Raw genomic sequence first — 25,238 nt, forward strand, 5'->3', positions numbered from 1 at the left:
AGAAGGTATACTAGTATTTACAGAATATATGTAGAATATAAGCTCTTAAAATAAACCATATCCAATTAGGGTATATTTAATTTGTCAAATCTGCAGTTTGATCTCTAAACAGCATTAAGTAAAACCTAAGGCAGGTGGAATATGTGGCATACAAGAAATTTGTTCTGCACTCATCAACTCAATTTGCTGTAATATGTTGAAATGCTAGTTCCTGCAATACTTCTTGAATGCGTACTCCTCTTCTGTTGTTGGCATGGAAAGTCATCATGGCCCCTACCTGCAGGGTTTCCTCATAACATAAAGCTGATGTGAGTATCTGACCTCAGCTTACTGTCTGGTGTACATGAAACACATGGAATATATATATATATATATTGGCAAGAAAGAGTAAGTGAACCTCCTGAAGTTACCTGCGTTGGTATATAAATTTGTATCAAAATGCGATATGATCTTGTTTGTTATGTTTTAATTTGTAACACACAGATTATTGTATTGTTCTTGCCCATATTGACTACATCATTCAAACATTCACAGTGTGGTTTAGAATATGTATGTGAACCCCTAGGCTAATCACTTCAACAAAAGCTAATTGGAGTCAAGAGTTAGCAAACCTGGAGTCCAATCGATAAAATGGAGGTGGATTTTAGAACTACTTTGACATAAACATTTTGAGTTTGCTATTCTCAAGAAACATCTGCTGAAGTAAACCATACCTCACAAACAAGAAATTACAGATTTGATTTGCATAAAGTTGGAAATGGTTACAAAGTAATCTCTTCATCAGTCCACAGTTGAAGGAATCATTGGAACTGGTTAACATCTTTGTTGATAAATCTACCATATGCAAGACATTGAATAGGCATGGAGTCCTTGGCAGGACACAGCAGAGGAAGCGGCTGCTGCTCTCCAAAAAACATTGCTATGCACATAAAGTTTGCCAAAGAACACCTTGACCACACTGCTTTTACAGCTCCCTTAGCCTCCGCTATGCTGCTTGTTCTCCCTCTTCCTCTTCCCTCTTTTTCCTGGAGTTTCTGGTATCATGGTTTCTGGTGTAGCCCACATGGCTTTTCCTGTTGGCAGCCATTATTTATGGTCTTAGATAAACAACAGATGTACACATCATCACTCACTCTCTAGTGCCACGTGTGCTATGTGTGAGTTACATGGATTATCTAAGAAATTGTACGCATGTATGTTCATATATGTAAGTGCATGGTGGTAGAAGGGCTATATGTATGTGTATATATATCTATCTATATATATATCTATATATATATATATATATTAGATATATATAGATATATATAAACTTGTGCATTTGTATTCAGGAGGACATGAAAACGAACACAACTGTTGTGTTTTCATTGTTCAAACCGAATGCCGAATAAACTAATATAGCGGTGGGTAAATGTACATTAAGACAAAGAAGCACAACGCGAAGAATCCTCATGATCGTCTTCTTAAATATCTCCTAGCTAATCTCCCTGGTCCCTTCCCCGCATACAAGCCACTGCCTCTAGCCTACCTTAAGTCTTAGTAGCGTTACAAGGGTTAATGGGAATCTGTAGGATCATGCCAGGGCAGCTGCCATTCATTGGTTGATGTCCGAGGAGCCCCCTGCCGGCAACCAATAGAGTCGCTCTTATGGACCTTTAAAATCCTGGCGCCAAAGCTACTCTAACTGTTACCACGGTAACCCGTATTAACTCCTGCTAGAAAACAGGCAGAAAATGAAGAGAAAAATGAACATGAAGAACGTACCCGAATATTCGCCCGAAACAAATACAGGAAAAGGCAAATATTTGTGGAATACGAAGGTTTTTTTTTCACAAAAACGAACACAAAGACGAACACGAAGATGAACACGAAGACTCAGCAAACGCCCAAGTATATATATATATATAAATGTTTTGTGTTGAACAAGCTATGTGTGTGAGTACATGTAAGTGTATGGTGTTAGAGTGGCTGTTTGTGTGTATGTATGTGTAATTGTATGTATATGTTGTAAGAGTGTGTGGATGTTGGCTGCCCATGACCCTGTTCCCAGTTCGCTGCTTTTCCTTCCTTGGACCACTTTTGATAGGTATTGACCACTGCAGACTGTGAAAACTTTAAAACAGCTGCAGTTTTGCTCCGACCCAGCCATAACAATTTGGCCCTTTTGCTCAGATCCTTACACATGTCCATTATTCCTGCTTCTAACACATCAACTTGGAGGATGAAATCTTCACTTGATGCCTAATATATCCCACTGACAGGTGCCATGATAACAAGATTATTAACTTATATCCACTGATACTTTTCCTTCTGCACAAGTTCTACAAAAAGATTTCTGCCTAGAGACAAATGTAAATCTAAGCAGTCAAATTTGCAAAAATATTTTGGTTTCTTTGTGTGGCAAAAAAATTACAATGAAATTACAGATACATAGAGGGTCAGAAGAAGGAAAATATGCGTGGAGGAGAGAAATTACTGTTATAATATGGATACTTGGAAAGGATATTATATTAAGGAAATAAAATGGAATACAAGGCATTCAAAATATATATTTAATTGAACAAAAAAAAATAATTGAGGGAAATAATAAATTCAATCTATTCACATTTTAAATAAGTATTCACATTGCATTTTGTCCACAAGCTTATTTTAAGTAGCTTATTTTAGAACTTTGAGTTTGGAAACTCTATAGTTAAGAATTTGAAAGGTAATTTTTTCAAGGCTTCTCAAGGACATCTTTGCATTGGAATGGTAATAAAATAGTAATGAGCAGATGTCAGCGAGAGAGATTATATTTGTATACATGCCATGGAAGAAAAAATAATGCATAGGATGTCGTCCTGATATACTTTTGCCCAAAACAACCTCCACACATCATGTTTAGGGCATCAGGGTCCAGGAAAACTCCAAGGCCTCACAGCACTAAAAATATTAAACATCAATATTTTTCATAAGTGTCAAACCGAGAAACCACAACAAAATATATTGTGCTTGGGCCAAGTCGATCTGTTTGAGCTAAAATCAGTTTGTGTTTAGAGCTGTTTTTATGGAGACTGATGCAACTAAATTGCTAAAATTGCTATACAAATAAAATGCATTGATACACAGAGACAGATTATTAGAGACTGCAATATATTAGGTCATTTTTCAAGGGGAGGTTACTTACTGGAAACCTTTAATTGTGGTGCTTTTCAACCAAAGCTAAATTAAAGTGCCACTGAACTTAAAAAAAAGTAATTGGGTTTCTTTTTAGCAAGTCAAATGAACTTTCAGTTGCACTATATATATATATATATAAAGAAGCTGGTATTTATGGATGACCAGTAGGCATTTACTGTGCCTTTGGTGAGATTCTTGTTTTCATCCCATGGTGGCCATGGTGGAGGGAATATGCAGAATAGTCAGGTGCCAGGAGCATGTAGGAACATTCTGGATGGGATAAAAACCACTATGAATTGACCTTCCATTTAGCCCTGACAGTGGGACCAATCATTCACATTTGGAAGACAGACTTCCATGTGGAGTTAGGTACAGGAGGACCTGTCTAAAGTTGTGTGCAGGGATGAGAGGAGCTTGTGTATGAGAGCAGTTGCTGCATAGTATGTGGGGTAGAGGCAGGGCCTAGGTCACCTACTTGGAGAGGGCGGTGGCCGCGCAGCCTGCAGCCGCGAACCGCTGGCCGCGGTCATTCATTAGAAGCGTGGCCGCGGCTCGCGGTCATTTGATGGGAGGCAGGCAGCCATGCAGGCTGCAGCCGCGGTCATTCAGTAAGTGCGGCTGCGGCTCGCGGTCACTATGGGTGTGGCAAAAATCCTTGCACCAGCCCTGGGTAGAGGGACTGTCGACTAGTGTTGTGGAGGTGGGCTGCAGGACAGGGTTGTTGTAAACTGCTGTGTGCAAAGGAAGAGTTAACCAATATGCAGGGAGAAGAAAGAAAAAGAGAGGAGAGAGAGAATGAAGGATGAGAGAAAAGAGTGGGGGAAGAGAGAATAAAGATTGAGAAAAACTGCATATCATTTTAGAGCTGGCCACATATACTAATATTTCGAGTAAACCAGGGCAAAGAATGTCCACAACAGAGGTACACTGACTTGCAGCCATGTCTGTTTCTATCATAAAAATAGTTTTACATACCTGCACTTTGTGTCTTATAAGATGTCCTTCGATATTTTTGTTTAGTCAAAGTAGTTAGCAATTGTACAAACATTGTACACAGTGGCGTCGCTACAGGGGGGCAAGGGGGGGCAATTGCCCCCCCTAGGTTATTCCTTGCCCCCCCTGTTGCCCCCCCGCTGAATTTGTAACCCCTTGACTGCTAACGACGGCATGGTGCCGTCGCTAGCAGTCCCAGTCAGGTGCTAACGACGGCACCATGCCGTCACTAGCACTACCTTACCTTGATGGAGGTCTGTGGGCCTCCATCACCACCTACCCCGGTGATCTGCCCCTCAAACTGAAGGGCATCACCGGAGCCACCCGATCTTCCCGGTGACATCTCGCGCAATGACGCGATGACGTCACCGCGCAACTTTATTAACAACTGACAATTGTCAGTTAAAGAGGTATGGGGGCATGCTGCTTAGATGCCTGTATCTCAGGCATCTAAGCAGCTACATACCCCCAACATATACCATTGGAAAGGTAATCGCCTCGCCTTTCCAACGGTATATAGCTTGTAAAATAATAAATAATAAAAAATATTAAGTTAAAAAAATGAAAAATAAATGATTTGGGGGTCTCTAAAGGCAGATAAAAAAGATCAAAATTGCCTAGAGACCCCCAAATTAAATTATTTAAACATAAAGTAGTTTAACTTTAAAAAAAAAAAAAAGTTTAAGTATTCTAGCTAAATGATCACTGTGGTAGCCAATGTTACCACAGCGATCATATAGCTATAAAAAGTCACATTCCCTTTTTAAAAATGGCCGATACTAATTTTTAATCCTATGATCCCTTTGATCATGGGGTTAAATTTAGCCAACGGTAGAGGGAGGCAATTTTTGAAATCCTGATGAACTGCAAATATTATTAAAATCAGCCATTTAGCCTGTGCGGTACGTGAGTAACCATCTCATCGCTGGAGCGCCTTGCATTTTTACTGCAAAACATATTTTTGCTGTAAAAGTGATTTTTTTTTCTCCCTTTACCATCATTTCTTTGGGATTGTAAGGGGAAAGAATGGTGTGTGCGTCTGTGAGTGAATGTATTTAAAGTATGGTGTGTGCTTCTGCGAGTGAATGGAGATATGAAAGGCGTGTGAATGATCAGTAATTAGGGTTGAAGCCTTGACATAGCATTACTGCTCACGTAGGAAGTTGAATTATGGCACAAAAAGTACACATTTGCAAGAACTACACGCCTTGGCGCATCAAATGAGGGGCTGCATGTGTTTCTAGTACACACCTGGAGTGCGCAAGACACAAATGAACATGTCGCTATGGATAGAAAAAAACATATTTTCTAGCCAAAGCGACATATTCCATCATTATTTGTGCACTCAACTTTTGTCCTAGAAATACATGTAGCCCCTCATTTGAAGCTCCAAGGGGTGTAGTTTCTTAAAATGGATGAATTGTCTGAATGAGGGAGAGCATGCGTTAATATGTGGATGAATTGTCTGAATGAGGGAGAGCATGAGTTAATATGTGGATGATTTGTCTGAATGAGGGAGAACATGAGTTAATATGTGGATGAATTGTCTGAATGAGGAAGAGCATGCGTTAATATGTGGATGATTTGTCTGAATGAGGGAGAGCATGAGTTAATGTGATTGTGCGTATCATAGATGTATAATTGTGGAAGGGCAAAGATGGCACTAGCAGGATGTTTGAGCCTTGGGGACCAAGATGGCACAGGCAGGGTGTATATGGGAAAAAGATGGCAAATCGTATGTGTGTTATCTGGGTGTGCAACCTGTGATCTATCCCTGTAATTTAGGGGGTTTTAAATATACTATTAATGCCGTGTTTTTATGTGAATTCCAATTGATCTTTACCTGCAAAGCTGGGTTTCTGTGTTATTCTGTAGATCCATATCTGCTATGCTATGTTTCCATACATTATTTATGTATACCTGCAAATACAGGGTTTGTATGTCTTGTTCAGTTGATTAATACCTGCAATGCTGTTTCCATGTATTTATTTGATCTATACCTGCGATGCTACGTTTCATATATTATTATTATTGTATACCTGCAAATACAGCATTTGTATGTCTGATTCTGTTTATTTGATATATACCTTCGGTGCTGAGATCACAAGTGAATTTCAATTGATCTATACATGCAAAGCTGGGTTTGTGTGTTAATGTGTTGATCTATACCTGCTATCAGCAGCAGGGTCTAATATTTATATATATATCGACAGCAGGGACTAATATTAATATATATATCGGCAACTGGGGTAATATTAATATATTTGGGCAGCAGGGGGTAATATATATATATATATCTATCGGCAGCAGGGGATAATATATATATACATCGGCAGCAGGATCTAATATTAGGCCCTGAAATCATTTAGTGCAAAAGTTAAGGTATTGTGTTGTTTAAAGGATTTCAAGGATTAGTTGTACTAAATTGTGGCTTCAGGCTTCCCATGTTGAATGATCAAGTATTGTATTGTCCAATAACAAAAGTATCATTCCATAGCACATTACTTTTGGCAATTAATATATATATATATATGTATATGTGTGTTTTTTCAGTGGTATGATTTAATGGTGGAAATTATTAATGCCCCCCCAGTTTGACTGTGGTATCTTGTGTGCCCCCCCTATATATTGTTTCTAGAGTCGCCACTGATTGTACACAATCGAAAGGAGAAAATAAAGTCAAGAGAGGCTGAAAAAAGTGGCAGCAGGGATTAATTATATCTCTGAAAACAGCAGATTATAGAATACGAGAAAAATGTGCTAAAAAGATATAGAAGAATCTGATGGAGATTCAGAAATGGGGAAAGAAATTGGAGAAAATAAAAGGTGCAAGCACTTAAAAAAATGGTTTATTCAGCAAGCCACAGTTTGGGTAAACCAAGTAAATCTCTAATGCATTTTGCTGCTACCCACCATAAACTGTTAATCATGGGGCAGCACAAACTAACTTCAGGAGAAATGTTGGCTTCTGGTAGAGTAAGACATCCGTGACTTTAAGAGGGATTGCCATGCCGACGCCACTGGAGACTGTTTAGCGTTTTCCTCAGGTTGCGCTAATTAATTTCAAAGTTTAAAATGTGGGTTTTGGAGAATAACTGCTATTGATTTCGGATTATCTTCTGCCGGGAAACTATTTTAGTCCTATGCCATTGAGGAAGTTAGAAAGACTTTCTAAAAATCCATCTTTAAATGTTCCCCGAACAAACATGTCTATTTTTAATCTCAGTGATGAAAATATCTTCTGAGACATTGATTTAGGTTAACGCGCTGTCTCTAAAGCATTTACTAATAGAATTTCTAGAATGCCATTAATCACTAACAGTAAACCTGTTCTCTTCCGCAGAGCTATATTTGAAACATTAGTCCAAGTTAACCTTTTGATTTATAGATAACATCTGTAATAGGGTGGTGCTGTTCAAAAAAAAGCCTCACTTCAGCACATATGATGCCTGTGTCCGATGTTAATACCAAGGAAAGAGTCATACTGAAATATACCGGTTACAAATAGCTAATGGCATGACATACATAAAGGATACGTACAATCTATTTCCTCCTTGACATTTATCGTGTTAAACAGAGCAAGCCATCAATTTAGCCAGTGATCTAGAATTCGGGGGCTTGACCCATCTAAGAAGTTTTAAGAAAATCAAGAGTGTGCCTAAAAAATTACACATTTAATTTACACACAAAAAATAAATTTCCACGTCAAAACCATCGGATGTCTTGTTACATCAAATTCCAGTTGCCAGAGCAAAAACTTTTTACAGCCAATCCAAGGATGGTGAATTTAAGTAATAATTTGCATATTTTACATTTTTGTTTCTTTGGCATAATTATGGAAATGACCCCCTTCTTATCTGTGCCGAACTGTCAATATGTGGTGACTTGCTTTTTATTTTGGATTTATTTTTGTTGAATAAATCATGACATGGTATAGTATATTGTGGTGTTGTTTATCTGAGGTTGTATTTACCTAATTTTAGACCTGCTAAGGAACAGATAATTGTTATTATCTCCTGATATGTAAAACCATCAAATTCAAAGAGGGGGTACTTTTTCTACTTACTTAGATGGTGGGGCCTTTAAATTAATGTATTTCATTTTTGTTACTTGTTGGAATATATAGGGAAAAATTGGAAAACAAGTATTTTTCGTGTTTCTATTATTTTATCATTACATAAGCTATGGTGGGTAAAGGTGATGGAAAACCCTTCCACTAAAATTATTTTATCATGTGATAGGATGTCCAGTTTGCATTAAACTGGGTATCTTTCAATAGCTCAACTTGTCCAAAAAGGTTTCTTTAGATAAGGTGTAATACGTTTGTAGCAAAATTGCACAAATTAGTCCCAGCCCCTAACATTCAAAGGGTTAAATCAACTCCATGAGCAAATACTGCTCACTGGATATACATTGCTTCCCAAACGAGATCCTACCATCTGCTCCGTTTGCTCAACTACAAATAGGACCATTTGGAAAATGTGTATTCAATTGGAAATTCATGTAATACAAACACACAAGAACACATGATACATCCTGTAGGTAAACGGAATTACATGTCTGCTACATACAGCCATAGTTCAGTGTACTTCGCTGCTGTGAATGCTCACGCTAAGTAGTATCGTTTTGAATTTTGCATAGATATATGGATTTGATTTATTAGCCTTTGGATTATTCAGTGAGTTGAGTTTTGTTCATTTGAGCCTTGAGCGTGGGGACGACCCTGGTGCACAGAACTGCAATGCAAAACGGCACAGTTCTTGCACGCTTTCACCCAAAACTGGTCATTCTGAAAGCTGGAAGATGCGCATTTGAAATTTATCAATTTTCATGTTATCTGCAACATAAAACCCAATCTGTCGCTCAACGAGATATAAATGGTTCGTAACTGACTTGAAAACCAATTGACATAATCCAGGTATGGAGGATATTATTATTATTATTGAGATTTTATAGTAATTTAAAGAAATTGTAACAGATTAAAAAAACATACATTTACTTATTAAAGCAGGATTATCATAAACATTTTTTACCATATGTACACTTTTGATGAACTTTAATAGGATGAGGATGTATTAGTTAGAGCGCAGCAAAAAGTAATCAAAGAACAGATATTTATTTGAGGCATTGAGAAGGTATGTTGGTTCATGGGGAAAGATTTGGAATCTTTGACCACAAAAACAAATAATTAAAAAACCTCCAGAATTTTTAATTGTACATTAATCTAATAATGGTAACTAACTGTTGAGTTTAACCAAGAATAAATAAATCAAAAAAACATATATAAATCTTCTGCAAGGTGTTCATTTTGAAGCAGATTTTTTTTTTTTTTTTACAATTGCAATTACAATTTACAAGCTTAAAAGGACTGTTTAATGCCTCGGACACCCCCTGGAAATAAGAATGCATATTAATGAAGCTGTCCTCCTGTTTCAGGGTTCCGACTATTCTCGTCTCTGATTGGCTGATTGAAGTAGTCAATCATTGGCAGGAAAGTACTCCTATTGAACACAATGGAGACCCTGTCTCCAGCTTTCCTGAGCCAGCGCAGACTGGAAGTGAGTATATCAAGGTAATTTACCTGGGGGGGTGGGGAAGGGGGCAAATTTATATGGGGGATTTTGCAGCTTGGACAACATGAAAAAAGAGACCACACAGCTATTGTATGCATTAATGTGCTTATAATGTCTTGCGTATCCCTCAAAAATCAGGGTGTCTAATTATTTTTTTAAAGCCCAACTTTTCTCGATACAATAAGTGAAATAATAATCCAACAAGATAATAAAATAATTGTCACGGACCCGGTGATCAGGTCTGATAGGAGTGGCTCTGTCTGTACCCCACGATGCATAAATCACAGAAAGAAGATGCTGATAATAGTTGTATTGCAGATGATGGTATAACATATAAACAAGGAAAGTCTCTTGGCAGGAAGCCCTCTGGATGGGGCACACACGACTGGGAGCCCTCTGGATGGGGCACACACGGCAGGAAGCCCTCTGGATGGGGCACACGGCAGATATCCCACTTGCAGGGCACTCAGCTTTGGAGTCCACTTGTGGGTCTCTGGCCGTAACTCAGAAACAGATCAGGAACCAAACCAGGCAGTCCTAAAATGTTAATGTCAAGGCCCAGACTGAAGGGCTGGGCAAGATTATATAGGTTGTGATAACCAGGAAACAAGGTGCATCTGGACATGGCAATCAGGTCTGAGTGCAGCTGGACATGATAATCAGAGTGACAAGGGTGGCCACTAGTGGTTGGTAATGTAAATGAGCAGCACAAAGTTTAAACAAGTCCAGACAGCGAAGGGTGAAACGTTACAATAATAATGTAAGAATGCAATAAGAAATTTGGATTGTTTTAATGTTCCTGCATGATTTTATTCTGCTTAGAAGCAGAGCTATTGAGATTTCAAATTATCAAATCATAAATAATAAAACACAAAAAAGAACTGTTTGTTATTACATTATATATAGAGAGGCAGAAGAGCTCAGGAACGTTAAGAGAATAAAGACATAAAAAGTGAAAGCGTGGGAGGAAGTTGTCAAATGTGACCATGACAGGACATAGCTTCACAGCACTTCTTCATTCCAGAAACATAGGAAAAGACATACCGTATTTGCTCGATTATAAGACGAGGTTTTTTTCAGAGCAAATGCTCTGAAAAATACCCCTCGTCTTCTAATCGGGGTCGTCTTCTAATCAGACCTCAAATAGAGGTCTGATTAGGAGACTAAGATCCAGATCCCCCGCACCGCTGCAGGGGACCTGGATCCTCCTGTCTCACCCGACCCCCCCCCATCATACACACACTTACCCGTGCTTCCTGCAGTGTTGCCGGGGCAGCGGGTTGACGTCTACGCGATCCGTGTAGACAACGTCCGCTGCAGCCGGAAGGAGGTGTGGCTAGCAGCGGGGGTTGTCTGCGTCCGTCGCATAGACCTTCCCCGACTGTCAGAGATTAGAGTTCCCCGCTCCGGTGCGGGGAACTCTGATCTCTGACAGCCGGGGAAAGTATACGCGACGGACGCGTACAAACCCCCGCTGCTAGCCACACCTCCTTCCGGCTGCAGCAGAAGGCGACGTCAACCCGCTGCCCCGGCTGGAAGCACCAGTAAGAGAGGGGGGAGAGCGGGGGAAGGGGGGTGAGAGTGGGGGGGTGAGAGAGGGGGGAGAGGGGGGGAGAGAGAGAGAGTGTGTGTGTGTTAGTTAAATGGGGGTATAGGGTGTGTGTGTGTGTGTGTTAAATGGGGGCATAGGTCATTTCTGGAGTGGCATTAAGGGGGCATTTAATAGAGCACTCTGCCTCCTGAAATGCCTTATACCTCCCTATATGCCACTCTGCCCCATAATATGCCTTTTAACCCCCTAAATGGCAGAGTGGCATATAGGGGTATAAGGCATTTCTGGAGGCAGAGTGCTCTATACAATGCCTTTTAACTCCCTTAATGCCACTCTGCCTCCTGAAATGCCTTATACCTCCCTATATGCCACTCTGCCCCATAATATGCATTTTAACCCCCTAAATGCCAGAATGGGATATAGGGGTATAAGGCATTTCTGGAGGCAGAGTGGCACATAGGGGGTCAAAAGGCATACCATGGGGCACAGTGGCATATAGAGGGTTAAAAGGCATATCATGGGCCACAGTGCCATATTGGAGTGGCAAGCCTGGGGGCAGATGTGCGTAACTGGGGGACAGGTTGGAAAATACAAGAAATAAAAACAAAAAAAATATTTTTCTCAATCATAGCTTTTATTAAAAAAAAATAGTTTACATGAATTAACATTTACTGGTAAAACTTTTTTCCTTTGGGGTCGTCTTATATTCAGGATTTTTCTTTTTTTCCTAAGTTAATATTCAGATTTTGGGGGGTCGTCTTATAATCAGGGTCGTCTTATAATCGAGCAAATACGGTATATTGTTAAACCTGGAACGTTCCAGGTTATTCGTGTGTGGTGGTGGTGATGGACACTTAAAAGTACTCAGTAATTAAAATAAAGTCCCCTCCAGTCCCCAGCGTCTTTTGTCATCTGATAGCATGCTTTCACATTTGGGTAGACCATTTAAAAAATCCAGATTAAATTCATTGTCAGGGGAATAAGTAATCAATTCACATTAGCACAGATTGTGTACTCATTTTATCATTAGTGGAACCTGAGTAAAGGGATTATGGATGATGTACACCATATAGACAAATGTGTTGGGACAGCTGACCATTAAACAGACATGGACTTTCATTACATTGCATTCTAAATACATAGACATTAACACGTAGTTGGTCTCCCCTTTGCAGCTATAAGAGTTTCTACTCTCCAGGGAAAGCTTTTCAGAAGATTTTGGAGTGTTTCTGTGGTTATTCTTGCCTGTTCATCCAGTTGAGCATTTGTGAGGTCAGGTATTGATGTTGGATAAGAAGTCCTGGCTCCCAATCTCTGTTCCAGTTCATCCCAAAGGTGTTTAATGGGGTTGAGGTCAGGGCTCTGTGCAGGACAGTCAAGTTCTCCCATACTAAACCATCCAACCATGTCTTTACGGGCCTTGCTTTGTGCACAATCATGCTGGAATACAAGATAGAATTCTTACCTGGAAATTCCCTTTCCTTGTCCATTTCTAGGTGGCACCAAGGAAAACATGTGTCACCTGGAATGGCAAGGGAAAAGGGCCTTCCCAAAACTATTCCCACAAAGTTGGAAGCATAGCATTGTCCAAATTTTTTTGGCATGCTGAAGGGGATTCTTGAATATTTTCTGGATTCCCACAACCTAAATGAACAGATTGGTAGATATGCGGAAAAGAAATGCCAGATCACGAATGAACAGGGCAGCTTTTGCAGCAAGACTGTCAAGTAATTGCTTTATTTTTTGCTTTGGAAGAATGCATATTAAAGTTCACATAATCATTTAATATGCATTCTTCTATGTTGGGGAAACTGGACTGTTCCTTTAAAAGAGGCATACAAAGGGAACTGTTAGTAAAGCTTTTATTGTATCGCCTGCTTTAGATCCATGCATTAGGCTAGGTTTCCATTTGGTTTTTTTTGGCTAAAAACGCCCATAAAAACGCCAATAGCGCCACCGTTTTTTTAGTGGAAAAACGCAGCAGCCAGATGTTAGCTGTTCTTCAATAGGAAATCGCAAAATGCCATTTCCACTTGGCGTTTTTCTGTCTGGCGTTTTTCTGCTTTTTTGGGCTCTGTGGCAGTTTTTCAAAATCGCAGCATGTTCACACTCTGGCGTTTTTTGCAAGGAAATCATGGCGTTTTTCTCCAATAGAAGTCTATGGGAGAGAAAAAACGCCATGAAAAAGCCATGTGGGTTTATTGTCTTGGCGTTTTTTCCACAGTTACAATGCAGAGGATGGACCCAGTATCTGTGTGTCCTACGAGAAATAGGCTGAAAACAAACAGTTTCACACAAAACAAAGTCATGGACTGGTTCATATTGAATTTTACACCATTTGGAAAAAACATGCCATTACAAACAAACATACCCGACGCATCAACTGGATCCTGCGTGCCAAAAGCAACAGCAAACAATTTGCACCATCATTTGGGGCCAATCTTCCCAGAGGAGCAGACATTCGAAATAAAGCATGCCTTACAAACCAAAGAAAAGAGACAAAAGGGTCTACCAAGTAAATGACATCAGGAGAGGGCAGATACTTGCCATTTATCCTAATCCCTTTTAGGCTAGGTTTCCACTTGGGTTTTTGTCCGGCGTTTTTTTCTTGATGAAAAACGCCAGGAAAACTGCCAAGAAAACTGCCACTGCATTTACCTGCGTTTTGGCGTTTTTTCTGCAGTTTTTTCTGGCGTTTTAGCCTTTCTGTGGAAATTGCTTTTTTTGACCTTAGGCAGTTTTTCCAGCCTTTACAAGTTAGAAGTTTCACCCAGCTAAAAGGGATTAGGATAAATGGCAAGTATCTGCCCTCTCCTGATGTCATTTACTTGGTAGACCCTTTTGTCTCTTTTCTGTGGTTTGTAAGGCATGCTTTATTTCGAATGTCTGCTCCTCTGGGAAGATTGGCCCCAAATGATGGTGCAAATTGTTTGCTGTTGCTTTTGGCACGCAGGATCCGGTCGCGTATGTTTGTTTGTAATGGCATTACCATTTGTTCCAAATGGTGTAAAATTCAATATGAACCAGTCCAGGACTTTGTTTTGTGTGAAACTGTTTGTTTTCAGCCTATTTCTCGTAGGACACACAGATACTGGGTCCATCCTCTGCATTGTAACTGTGGAAAAAACGCCATAAAAAACGCCAAGGCAATAAACCCACATGGCTTTTTCATGGCGTTTTTTCTCTCCCATAGACTTCTATTGGAGAAAAAAAGCCAAGATTTCTTGCAAAAAACGCCAGAGTGTCAACATGCTGCAGTTTTGAAAAACTGCCACAGAGCCCAAAAAAGCAGAAAAACGCCAAAGAGGACTGAAAAAACGCCAAACAGAAAAACGCCAAGTGGAAATGACATTTTGCGATTTCCTATTGAATTACAGCTAACATCTGGCTGCATGCGTTTTTTCACAAAAAAACGCCAGGTGGCGCTATTGGCGTTTTTATAGGCGTTTTTAGCAAAAAAAACCCCAATGGAAACCAAGCCTTAGCTGGGTGAAACTTCTAACTTGTAAAGGCTGGAAAAACTGCCTAAGGTCAAAAAAAGCAATTTCAACAGAAAGGCTAAAACTGCAGAAAAAAACGCCAAAACGCAGGTAAATGCAGTGGCAGTTTTCTTGGCAGTTTTCCTGGCGTTTTTCATCAAGAAAAAAACGCCGGACAAAAACCCAAGTGGAAACCTAGCCTTAGAGTAGCAAAATATAAGATTTTTCCTTACTCATCCTTACAAAGGTTGGCTGTACCAGTCAACCACAATAGGGCAGATATAAGACGATGGGGATGAATAATGATTCAGATCCTAAGAAAGGGGAGCTAGTATCTCCCCATCATATAGACAAAATGCAGGATTTGTTATTATTGTACTTGCTTATTTTAATCTGTAAACAGTTATATAGGTTTATTTTGGATTTAGAAGTATACATTGTAGAATTTCACATAACAGACAGATCCTAAGCTGATCCCCTGTATAGAGCAACATAATATAGTGAATGAGGAGGAAAGTATAAAAACCCAAGATGTTACTTGTATTAAGTCTCTTAATAAGGATGAAATTATGCAAAAAAAAAAAAAAAGGAAAGAAAGAAAAAAAGTGAAAAAATAAATTCCAGAATTTTATTGTAAAAGCACCAAGAGATCGCAATGTGATCTAGCATTTAAGGCAAAGAGTGTTCAATTTACCTTTTAAAAAAGTGATTTACTAGTGCACTAGCACTATTGATTTACTTTCTGCGGCCAGTGTGGATTAAATAAAATATGACCAATACAAGAATCTACTATAAGCGATAGCTAGAGAGAAGTAAAAAAATTGCACAATTCAAACATGACATGTCAGAGGAAAGATAGGCTTTTTATATAGAAGAGGTTTTATACAGAGTTTCATATAGCAAATGGTAATCCATTGGGAAAATACTAGAAACCTACAAAAGAAAAATATTTATTTTTGCATTAGACAGGTACTTGCATATCTTGTGTAACCCTTTAAGGTGGCACAGTGGGCAAAAACCTTTATTCATTCAGGCACCTGCGAGGTTAAAGCTATAAATGCCCTCAAAACTTTCTTTCAGTGAGAAGGTCTACCCCCCCCCCCCAATTCTGGTTTATACTTACAGAAGTCACAAACCATTTAAAGTTTTGGGGTAGGGAAAAAAGCGCGTTTGATCTCTGCCCAGAGTCAATTCCTTAATGCAAACTATAAAAGTAGTATTTTCTTTAATTACATACTGTAAATTACAAAAATGCATCATCTGCCCCAAGATCATTTGCAAGTTTTGCAATCCCTCGGGACGGAAACAAATTCTAAGTCTGCACTTAAAAGCTTAGATTACTTATGATGGAGGGCTTCTGGCAAGGTCATATAAAGGAGGCCGCAGTGACATCACTACTAGTTTTGGTGCAATCGCAAGCGGCAGCTATACATATCTGACAAAAGACTCATAGGTATGAAAAATATGGACAAACGTTCTACAAAAAACACGGGAAAGACCCAATTAATGAAGCTGATAAAAATACATTTTTTGTATTTTCAATTTCTGTATTTTTTCTAGCGCAACTGGTCAAATATCAACCTAGGAATATATAGTAGTGAATATAAGATCATTGTTTTCTTTTTTGAACATTGTGCCTACATTTTAAAGCAGAACCTCATTACTGTATAGAAAACATGATATTTCCATGATTTTATTTCTGCCTGGTGCTTATTTTACAAACAAGCAAGTCTACGTGGTTTTGGTCAACAATAATTAAAAGGATGTTTAAAGTCCTGCTGTGTTTTCAAAGGATCCTTGGTGGAAGTCGTTGCTTGTACATCCCTGCAAGGGCTTTGGCCGCGCTGTAAATCATCTGACGACGTGACATGCCTGTAAATGCCACATGCCAATCAGTCCTGCTGACGTGGGGTAAACTGCGTTCTAGCACTTCACCGATGGTTACAGAGAGCCCAGACCATCTGAGATTGTAATCCTGGGGAGTGAGGTTTTGGGCCTGCAAAGAATAAAAAATAAAACATTTATATACAATCCAGAACCAAGTAGTACTTGAATTTATGCTGCCCCATTACACATTACTTGTACAAAGATGACTAGTTCAGAATGTGACTAGTTCTGCACATTTTCACTGTATTACATGACAGCGATGTTATAGAGATAAAAACTAATAGCCACACATGTAAAAATATTTTGATCTCTGCGAGTAAAGATATACAGCCTATATTCCCAAGCTATATTCCAATATATTCTGATTTGTTGGAAGGGGGAAAACATTCTAGAAGACCGTATGTATTACATCATGTGAAATACAGATTCCACAGAATCACCTTACAGACCGACTTCCAACTAACCTGCTGTACGTATTCCGGAGGCACAGGAGTAGCTTGTGTGAAGGTCTCTAAATGGATACCATGTACAGGATCATCCACAATTACACAGCCAATGTCGAACCATCTAAAAACCATACAGAAGAGAAAACAAATAAGAGACGTCCCTCTAATAACTAAAAATTGCTTAAATGCCTGCAGTGCATCTAAATTAATTAAAAAGTATGCTCTCCTACGCAAAATGAGAGCATGTTGGCATAAAATAATAGCACAATGGGATCATTGGTACGGTTATTGTCAACATTAGTCTGATTTTAAACAATAGCTATACGAAAAGGGACATTAAACCAGACATTGTCTCCAACTTTTTCGCCTTAGCAAGCATTCACCACTAGAGGGCAGCACACTTAGCTCCATGTCATTTGAAAACACCACAAAACTAAGAATAGTAAATGTAAAAGTATAAAACAGGGATATAAGAGGGAAAAGAGAATGCATTATATTCTATGGTCACTTTCTACATAAGAAAAATCAAGTTATGTGGATCAACACATTTCACATACACAGAGTGCCAGTAAAATTTTATTCTGTTAAAAGAAGATTAAAATAATAAATGTTATACCGCTTATGAGGTCCTGTGGGGTGAATCTAAATCCATAAAACGGAACTACGTAGCTTACGCCAGAGGCACAATTCTCCCAAGGAGCCACTACTTACTTATCAGGAAGGAGCTCGGCAATGAAGTTCTCCACCGACACAGCAGGCTGCTTCTCATGGATCACACCGCTCCTGCGGAGGCCGTCTATCCTCTCCTGGGCTCCCTAAAAAGAAAAGCAGTTGCGTAAATGTTTAATTACTTATGCAAACCTCACATTTATTGATTTATATAGCACCATCATATTCTGCAGTGCTGTACAACATGCTTACAGAAACAAAAAGGCGAGGAGGGCCGTCTGAAACCAGATTACAATCTAGAAATTATTTATTGCTCTCCCCTTTGTTTATCCCGGCACCTGAGCTTGCCCACCAGACTAACATACAGATGGCAGAGGTGGGCACTCCTAAATTGGGGGGAGCATACTGGATGAAGGTACCAGCAACTTAGAGAATCCCTGCCTTGGAAGCAACATGCACAACATAACCTTTAAACCAGCTCACCTTCAATCCTGCAGCATATCCAACAGGTTGTGGCGCTATGTTAGACTGACCATCTTCTCCTGTAACGACTGCCATGCCAAAGACCTCTTGAAACGCATCACGAATCGCAGCAACTTTCACTTCTTTATTAGAGGTCACTACAAGATCCAGCTCTCCTCCAGATCCTAGAAAAAGAGATAACTGTATGGATTAACCTAAAACAATACAGTGTTCCGGTGTGAGGGCGCAGCCCCAATATTATTTAGTTGCAAATCATAAAAAAGCCTTGCATATGCTTAATATGACTCAATATTAAAATCACATTTACAGAGGGTTTATTTTGGTTATGTAATATAAATTCTGGTGACTGCAATCACATTGTATCACATATATCTGCTATTTTTTTTTTTTTTTTTTTTATTGTGGGGACATTGGTATCCTCTTTCCACATGTCAGGGTCAGTTTTAAAACTGTTTGCTAGTGGATAGCTATTAAAAGTCACCAGTAAAGACATATTAGCAATGTACAAGGCATCTTTTAAATGCCCTCCTCTGCACAAAGAATTTAAAGTAGATTAGGGTGTAATAAACTAAATTGCTATTCCAGGATTATTATGGTCACATTTCAGGGACGAGCCAGATGGTGGCGCTGTTGTATTAACAAAAATGCAATAACGTAATTCACAAACTTCAGCTCTGTTTCAAGACTTTCTAGAAAGAGCTATACCCCATATACGAGATATCAAGATTACAGCACACAATCTCTATACTCTCTACGCAAAAGGAAAATGCATTGCTGCAAACTTCCTTACACGCAAAATAAATAAATACATCACTTACTGATATAAGGAGCCATGCCTGGGTCCAGCGTGGTGATCACAGTCTCCACTGAATGTTTAGTTTTATCCAGTACAGATTTAACAACTGGATTGCCTGCAACTCCCTAATATTGCCCGGGGAAAAGAAAGAAGAAAAAAAACAAGCTATTTGAGAACAGATGATACATCTTGCATAGAAAACCCAAACGATTCTACAGCTACACAAGTAGTGTTACTTGCAGGAACAAGATATATAGAGTTTGTATGTATTAATGTGGATTCGAGCTTATTTAGCACATTATCAAAACTTCCTATAACCTGTGCCCCCTTATACATGCTTAACCCTGCTGCCTCTCCCCCCTCTTGCCTTATCTGTGCAGTATATGCCATTATTTACTATTTACACCCTCTTATGTTTTTTGTCTGCAAATTATCTACCTTGTTGTTTTAACCCCTGTATCAGAACATGTACTGGTTAGTTTTAAACTGTGTTTTTCACTTGCTTGGTCAGAAATGCTTTTGACTTGATAAAGGGAGGACTGCCGAAAGTTCGTCTATTATTTTAAATACCGTTAGTCCAATAAAAAAGGTATTACAAGATTTTGCAACATTCTGTTTTTTTGCATTCTTATACACCGGACTAATACGGCTACCCCAAACTACCTGTTATGCAGGAAATAAAGATTACGTGCTAAAAAGAGTAGACTTTGGTTGGGTCCATGAATCAAGATCACCATCCCTAGTCCTGTTAAACGCTCAAAATCTCCTATAAAATAATTAACGCACAATTTTGCCTATTCATTTTGCAGAATTTTTGTTGGACCATGTGACACTAAAGCAGGCTTCTTTTGCAGAGGAAAGAATAAGGAGGACAAATCTGGTGGGGTTTTTTTCCCTTAAAGACTGAGTGGGACAGCACTTTTAATGATATTATTATATTTGAGAGATGTTGGGCATTTAGAATACTTATTGTACCACGGTTATATGCATTATTACCCTACAAATGCAGAGGAACGTAGCTGCCGGGGTAACCTGCAGAACACTTTCTATAGTTTACCTTAATGAAACCCCAGATTCCTCCGGCAGGCAGATCCTCGTGCCTTGCCTGTACCCTGGGGTCGTCAGGTTCCTCTGGGAAAGTAATGGGCGATCCGCTTACAGACATACTGGGAGCTTGCTGGATGACAGGATTGGGCATAACTTTAGAAAGAGAAAACAAAAGAAAAAGATAAAACATTATCACCTTTTATGTATTAAGCGCCAACAAGCTACGCAGCACTGAACAATTTAATTGGGGCAGTTAACACATACAGACACAACAAGAGTTGAGAAACCTGCCTGTGAGCGTCGCCATCTAAAGTTTCTATTATATAGAAGACAACTATGTACTAAGCATCCATGAGAGTATTTTTTAATTGTCCTTTCACAGAAATCAATATTTTATAGTACACATATTAACAGGTTTTTTAAGAGGTAATAGGGTTACTCAATGATTCACATACATCAGATTATTTTGGTGCAAGCTAAACTAATTGTGTTATCTCTCCATGCCTTCCTCTGCTCTGTGTAAAGGAATAATTAAGATTGAAAACCACACCAAAAGTTATCTCGAGAACACCAAGTATAAGATGGGCTGTAAGTAGAAGTCTACGTGTCACGTTTGTCACCACTACATTGTAACGTCCACTGTGAAGGGAAACACACAAAAGTGTAGCTGAAAAAGGGAACCAACTAGACAAACTCAACACAATGTTTAGGAAAGCAACTTATGATGATAACACACACACACACACACACTATACTGAAGGCACATTTTAAGGAATTATATGTCCAGCAGATCTGGATTTTGCCTTCTAGAGGCTGCAGGCACATGGGCACTCAGTGGAGGTCACATGATGCAATGTCACATGACTCTGCATTAATAGCACAGCAGCACCTGGCTCCTACAGGTAATCTGTTCATCCCAACCAATCACACACAACCATATATGTGCTCGGCCAACTAAAGAAGCGGTACATGGGCAGTAATCATGGGAGGGGAAATGTTTTCAGATGTATTTTGCTCCTTGCCTACAATATGTCAGTTATGAAGATACCCAGACGAGACCTTTACCAGTACAGATTCTCTTTCTTTCTAAGCAACAACACCGACGACTCACAATAACATTTGTTAAGATATTCTTTGAACGCCAACCACCATGTATGATAAAAAAAAAAAACAGCAGAGATAGTGGTAGAAGGTACAACCTGTGACAGGGGGTGCAGAAAATGATGGCATCAGGGGTGTCTGTGGTGCTCGCCCAGCATGACCTTTGGTGATGTCGTAAGTAGAAGACATTGAAAATCCTGCGACAGGAGGGCCCATGGGTGGTGCAGATTGGACAGGCGCAGGAGTTGAGCTAAGTGGTGGAGGAGGAAATGTAGCAGCCGGGAACACTGGTAATGGACTGCTAAAAGCTGGAGGTACAGAGGAGGGAGGAGGGCTCAGGACGCCAGGAACAGGATGCGGTGGTGAAGCATATGGCACAGGGGCCGAGGTTCTCATTGGCGGTACAGAAGAAGGTGGAAGGGGAGAAGAGAAAGTAGGAGGTGGGAGCGGTGAGAAAGCAGGAGCAGAAAAAGGACTAGATAAAACTGTAAAGAGAAGCAAAATAAAAATTATTAATGCAACAAATTGCTCAGTTATCCCCCAACACCTTTTCTTCTTACCATTGCAAACTAAGACAGTGCTATAGAAAATGAATAAACACACTAAACTGGATTATCACAACCACATAACGATAATAATTAGACTCGATTTTCATGTTCTTGTTAAATATCAGTTTTAAATATTTGCTTAACTGGTGATCTTATTTGTATATATGCCCTTCCCCCATCCTTCTCTCCCTCTGGATTATACCTTTATATTCTCTTAAAGTCAACAGGTAAGTAAATGCCACACATAACATGTCTCATGGGAAAACTTAATGGAATTGCTAGCAGGGCAGTCCGGCTGTGGATTATGGTAATTACGCATGTTTGAAGAAAGAGAGGATTGCCAGAATGAGAGGGCATGATTTAAAGACAGAGGGTAGAAGACTGAAGAAAATACTGAAAGATACCTGGAACATACTCCCAGTATAAGGAAATCAAGATACGCCATAAAGCAAATGCAGTACGTGCTTAAATAATAAGAGATTCGGGGCAGGAGATTGGCCAACAATGACAACGCACAAAAATCAAATTTTATATAAAATTATATTAATCATATCAATTATTTTACAATGCCTGTTTTATGTGAGTTTACACCAGCTGTAATAACTTTGGTTTTATATATATATATATATATATATATATATATATATATACACACACACACACATTTTGCAAAAATGCTCACTCCCAACAGTAGCACTTGATATTCACAAACACACATAAAAATTACCACCTAAGGAACTGAAGATTGCGCATGTAAAATGATAAACAAATACCTGGTGGAACTGGAGTGGCAATGGCTGGAGCAGCTGCTGCACCGGCGGTCCCCAGGGTGCTTGGAGGAGGGGTGCCGGGAGGAGTTGTCTCAATGCCGCTCTCTTCCATCATTTTCTGGAACAGGGCACTGGAAAAACACATATAAAAGTTGTAATACAATCAGAAAGGATTGAGAGAAGGACAGTTGCCCATACAGTGTGTGCACAACGCTAAACCAGGAGTTCCAACTCATCAAGTTCATCATGCACTCGGAAGGACCAACAGTCATCTCAATGACTTATCTAATCACACATGGCCAACAACCCATCTTGCAGAAATAGAAATACTCAACCCATCACCTAATTGCAAACATAATTTTATTATATAAAGCATTCAACCCACGTGGTCTGTTTTTCCCTTTTGCAAAAACCTCAAGCCTTATTGTCCTTGGTCTTGTCTTATATTCTAGACAGCCATATGTCTGTACCATGCCTGTTTAAGTTCCCTCAACTCACCACTTCTGCTGCCACCACTTTCAGTGATATAACACATCTTTAAAATAAGTAAATTCACCCACAAGTGAGATATGACGGTACATGATGTACCGGGTACTGGCTGCACACACACTTCTCTAAATACACGCTTCATGTTGATGAGATGAGTGATTGAGTGTATGATGTGATGTCATTTCATTGCTTTTCTGATGCAAAAACCCATTTATGATAAATTGTTTTGATGGGAAGCTTCATCTTACTTACATTTAATGACAATTCTACCAGTTTTCCCCAATATGCTGTATTACTCATCATTATAGATTTATTTGCACCTAGAGCAAGGATTCTCTCTTGACAGTAAAGACTAGGACTGCATTCCTACCAGCCAGACACTCTCTACCTCGGGCCGCTGACATAGAACGAGTTGCAGGGGCAACTGTGTCATATCTGCGGGGGGGGGGGGCAGAGTCATTAAAACAAATTGACAAATGATTGTAAGCTCCTCTGAGCAACTTCAAAGAAAGAAGAAAAAAAAAAAAGTAGCTATTGGTCGAAAGTCTGAAACTCAAAGAAATTTCAGCCGGACAGCGATCAAGAGCAGTAACAGCTTTAGCTGTCAAGGGAGAACACACAAGTACACTTCATCATTACTAATTCAATAAAACACAGTACCTTTGGTACAATAGTATAGTTGTTCTATACAATAGCAAAGATTAAAGGACATTTTTTTCCTAAAATCACAACTCGAAGAAACCAAATTGTAACTTTCAAATAATCAACTGTTAGAATTCTGGAAGGTCGGAATTCTGGTATTACATGTATCTCACAAACTTTCTATTACTAAGAGCCAATCCCCCCCAAAAAAATCACACTGCAAGATAATCTGAGTTGGCGGTGGGTAATACTTAAACTTGGGTCATCTCTCTATTTAGTGAATAAAACCCAAAAATGCTGATTTAGCCAAATTTATTAGCAGCAAGTAAAACTGTGCAGCGCTGTGGAATATGATGGTGCTAAATACCGGTAAATCCATAAATAACTCATTCGGGAAGGGGGTTTAGACACAAAACCATTCAAATCTCTAAACTAAAGAGCTGTGGAAGAAAAACAACCACATAAATTATTACCATACACACAGATCTACTACCAATTCATTAATTTCATAATTTCATTTAATTTCCATAACAGCGGTAATCAGTTTAGTCAATAACACAACTCCACAAAAATACTCTAAAATATAATAATAATAAAGGTTACTTTACAAAAAAATTAGGATTATTCTAACGTCCAGAAAGGGGCAAAGACTACATTTCCCAGAATTCCCAAGCAAAAAACAAAGGCCAAAGCAAGGAGCAATGCCACGTCTAACGCCCCTCCCACAACATCAAATAAAAGCCAATATAAAGTACTAAGAGATGGCTTCACACACCGGGATTCTAACCCTAATGACAGCTGCAAAAAAAAGCAGCCCTGCATGTACACGGGTGAGGGCTCTGCAAATACACACCGTGCAAGTGACAACACTCAGGTGTGTCACCGAGACACCCCCTCCGGTGGCACATTCCTCACATGGCTCTGCGCCCAAGGGCTATTGCTTCTTTACGCATTGAAAGCCACTATGAGAGGATGAATGCTGTACGCGCTGTTTCCCCCACACAACTCCCATCACTCTCAGTATCATACTGCAGATGAAGGGAGTCGCAGTAGTTACTGACCCCTCGTTATAAGACACAGCATCCTACACATATGCCCCCTTATTACCCCTCTCACCTGTGAGCTTATCCCGCGGTATTATGTATCGGGTGCAGCTGACTCTCCAACCGGTACTGATACTACTGATGGCTAGTCCACGCCCCTTTACAGTGTCCTACGGGCCGGCATGGAATATGTCGTCCTAGGCACTGCTGACGGTAGCGCTGCCACGTAACCCGGACTGGGCGGCGACTGCAGAGCCGTGAGCTGTCGTACGCAGCGGCCGAGGTGTCCTCAGAGCGAAGTGCTCTAAACACGCGTATTTACTGCAACACATGTCCCCAGCGCAAAGTATGCATCCAAACGGTAGCGGCCATTTTCTTGTAGATTAACATTCTTTGGCCTGCATGGGATTGGCTCCTCTAATATGGTTGCTTTAGTAGAGACAGACGAGAAGGTGCTCTTTGATTTAGAACTCTGCTCTGGTGGGATGCGATCTCTGTGTGTGTGGGGGGGTCTATTTGTAAAATATTAGTGTACAAGCAACTGGTATTATTAACACTACC

At 39.7% G+C, this 25,238-nt stretch overlaps 1 protein-coding gene across 1 annotated transcript; it reads right to left on the minus strand.

The window, feature by feature from the left end:
- Positions 1-16,368: 16,368 nt before the first annotated feature.
- On the minus strand, positions 16,369-24,942 carry PRRC1 (proline rich coiled-coil 1). The gene is made up of 9 exons (XM_053473732.1): positions 24,751-24,942; positions 22,507-22,634; positions 21,284-21,670; positions 20,095-20,237; positions 19,060-19,162; positions 18,242-18,405; positions 17,801-17,904; positions 17,108-17,210; positions 16,369-16,752 (listed from the first exon to the last, which is right to left on the minus strand). The coding sequence occupies exons 2-9, from the start codon at positions 22,616-22,618 to the stop codon at positions 16,543-16,545; spliced, it is 1,326 nt and encodes a 441-aa protein (XP_053329707.1). The 5' UTR covers positions 22,619-22,634; positions 24,751-24,942; the 3' UTR covers positions 16,369-16,542.
- Between the last annotated feature and the right edge of the window lie 296 nt (positions 24,943-25,238).

This window comes from Spea bombifrons, chromosome 1 (assembly GCF_027358695.1).
Source record: "Spea bombifrons isolate aSpeBom1 chromosome 1, aSpeBom1.2.pri, whole genome shotgun sequence".
In the NCBI taxonomy this organism is placed as follows: domain Eukaryota; kingdom Metazoa; phylum Chordata; class Amphibia; order Anura; family Pelobatidae; genus Spea; species Spea bombifrons.

What these genes read in the sequence shown, in the direction of transcription:
- PRRC1 (XM_053473732.1), bottom strand. Translation starts at nt 22,618, where the DNA reads ATGATGGAAGAGAGCGGCATTGAGACAACTCCTCCCGGCACCCCTCCT. An exon ending in GATATGCTGCAGGATTGAAG is followed by an intron (nt 17,905 to 18,241) that starts GTGAGCTGGTTT and finishes TTTTCTTTTTAG; the next exon opens with GGAGCCCAGGAGAGGATAGA. An exon ending in CTCCGGAATACGTACAGCAG is followed by an intron (nt 16,753 to 17,107) that starts GTTAGTTGGAAG and finishes TATTCTTTGCAG; the next exon opens with GCCCAAAACCTCACTCCCCA.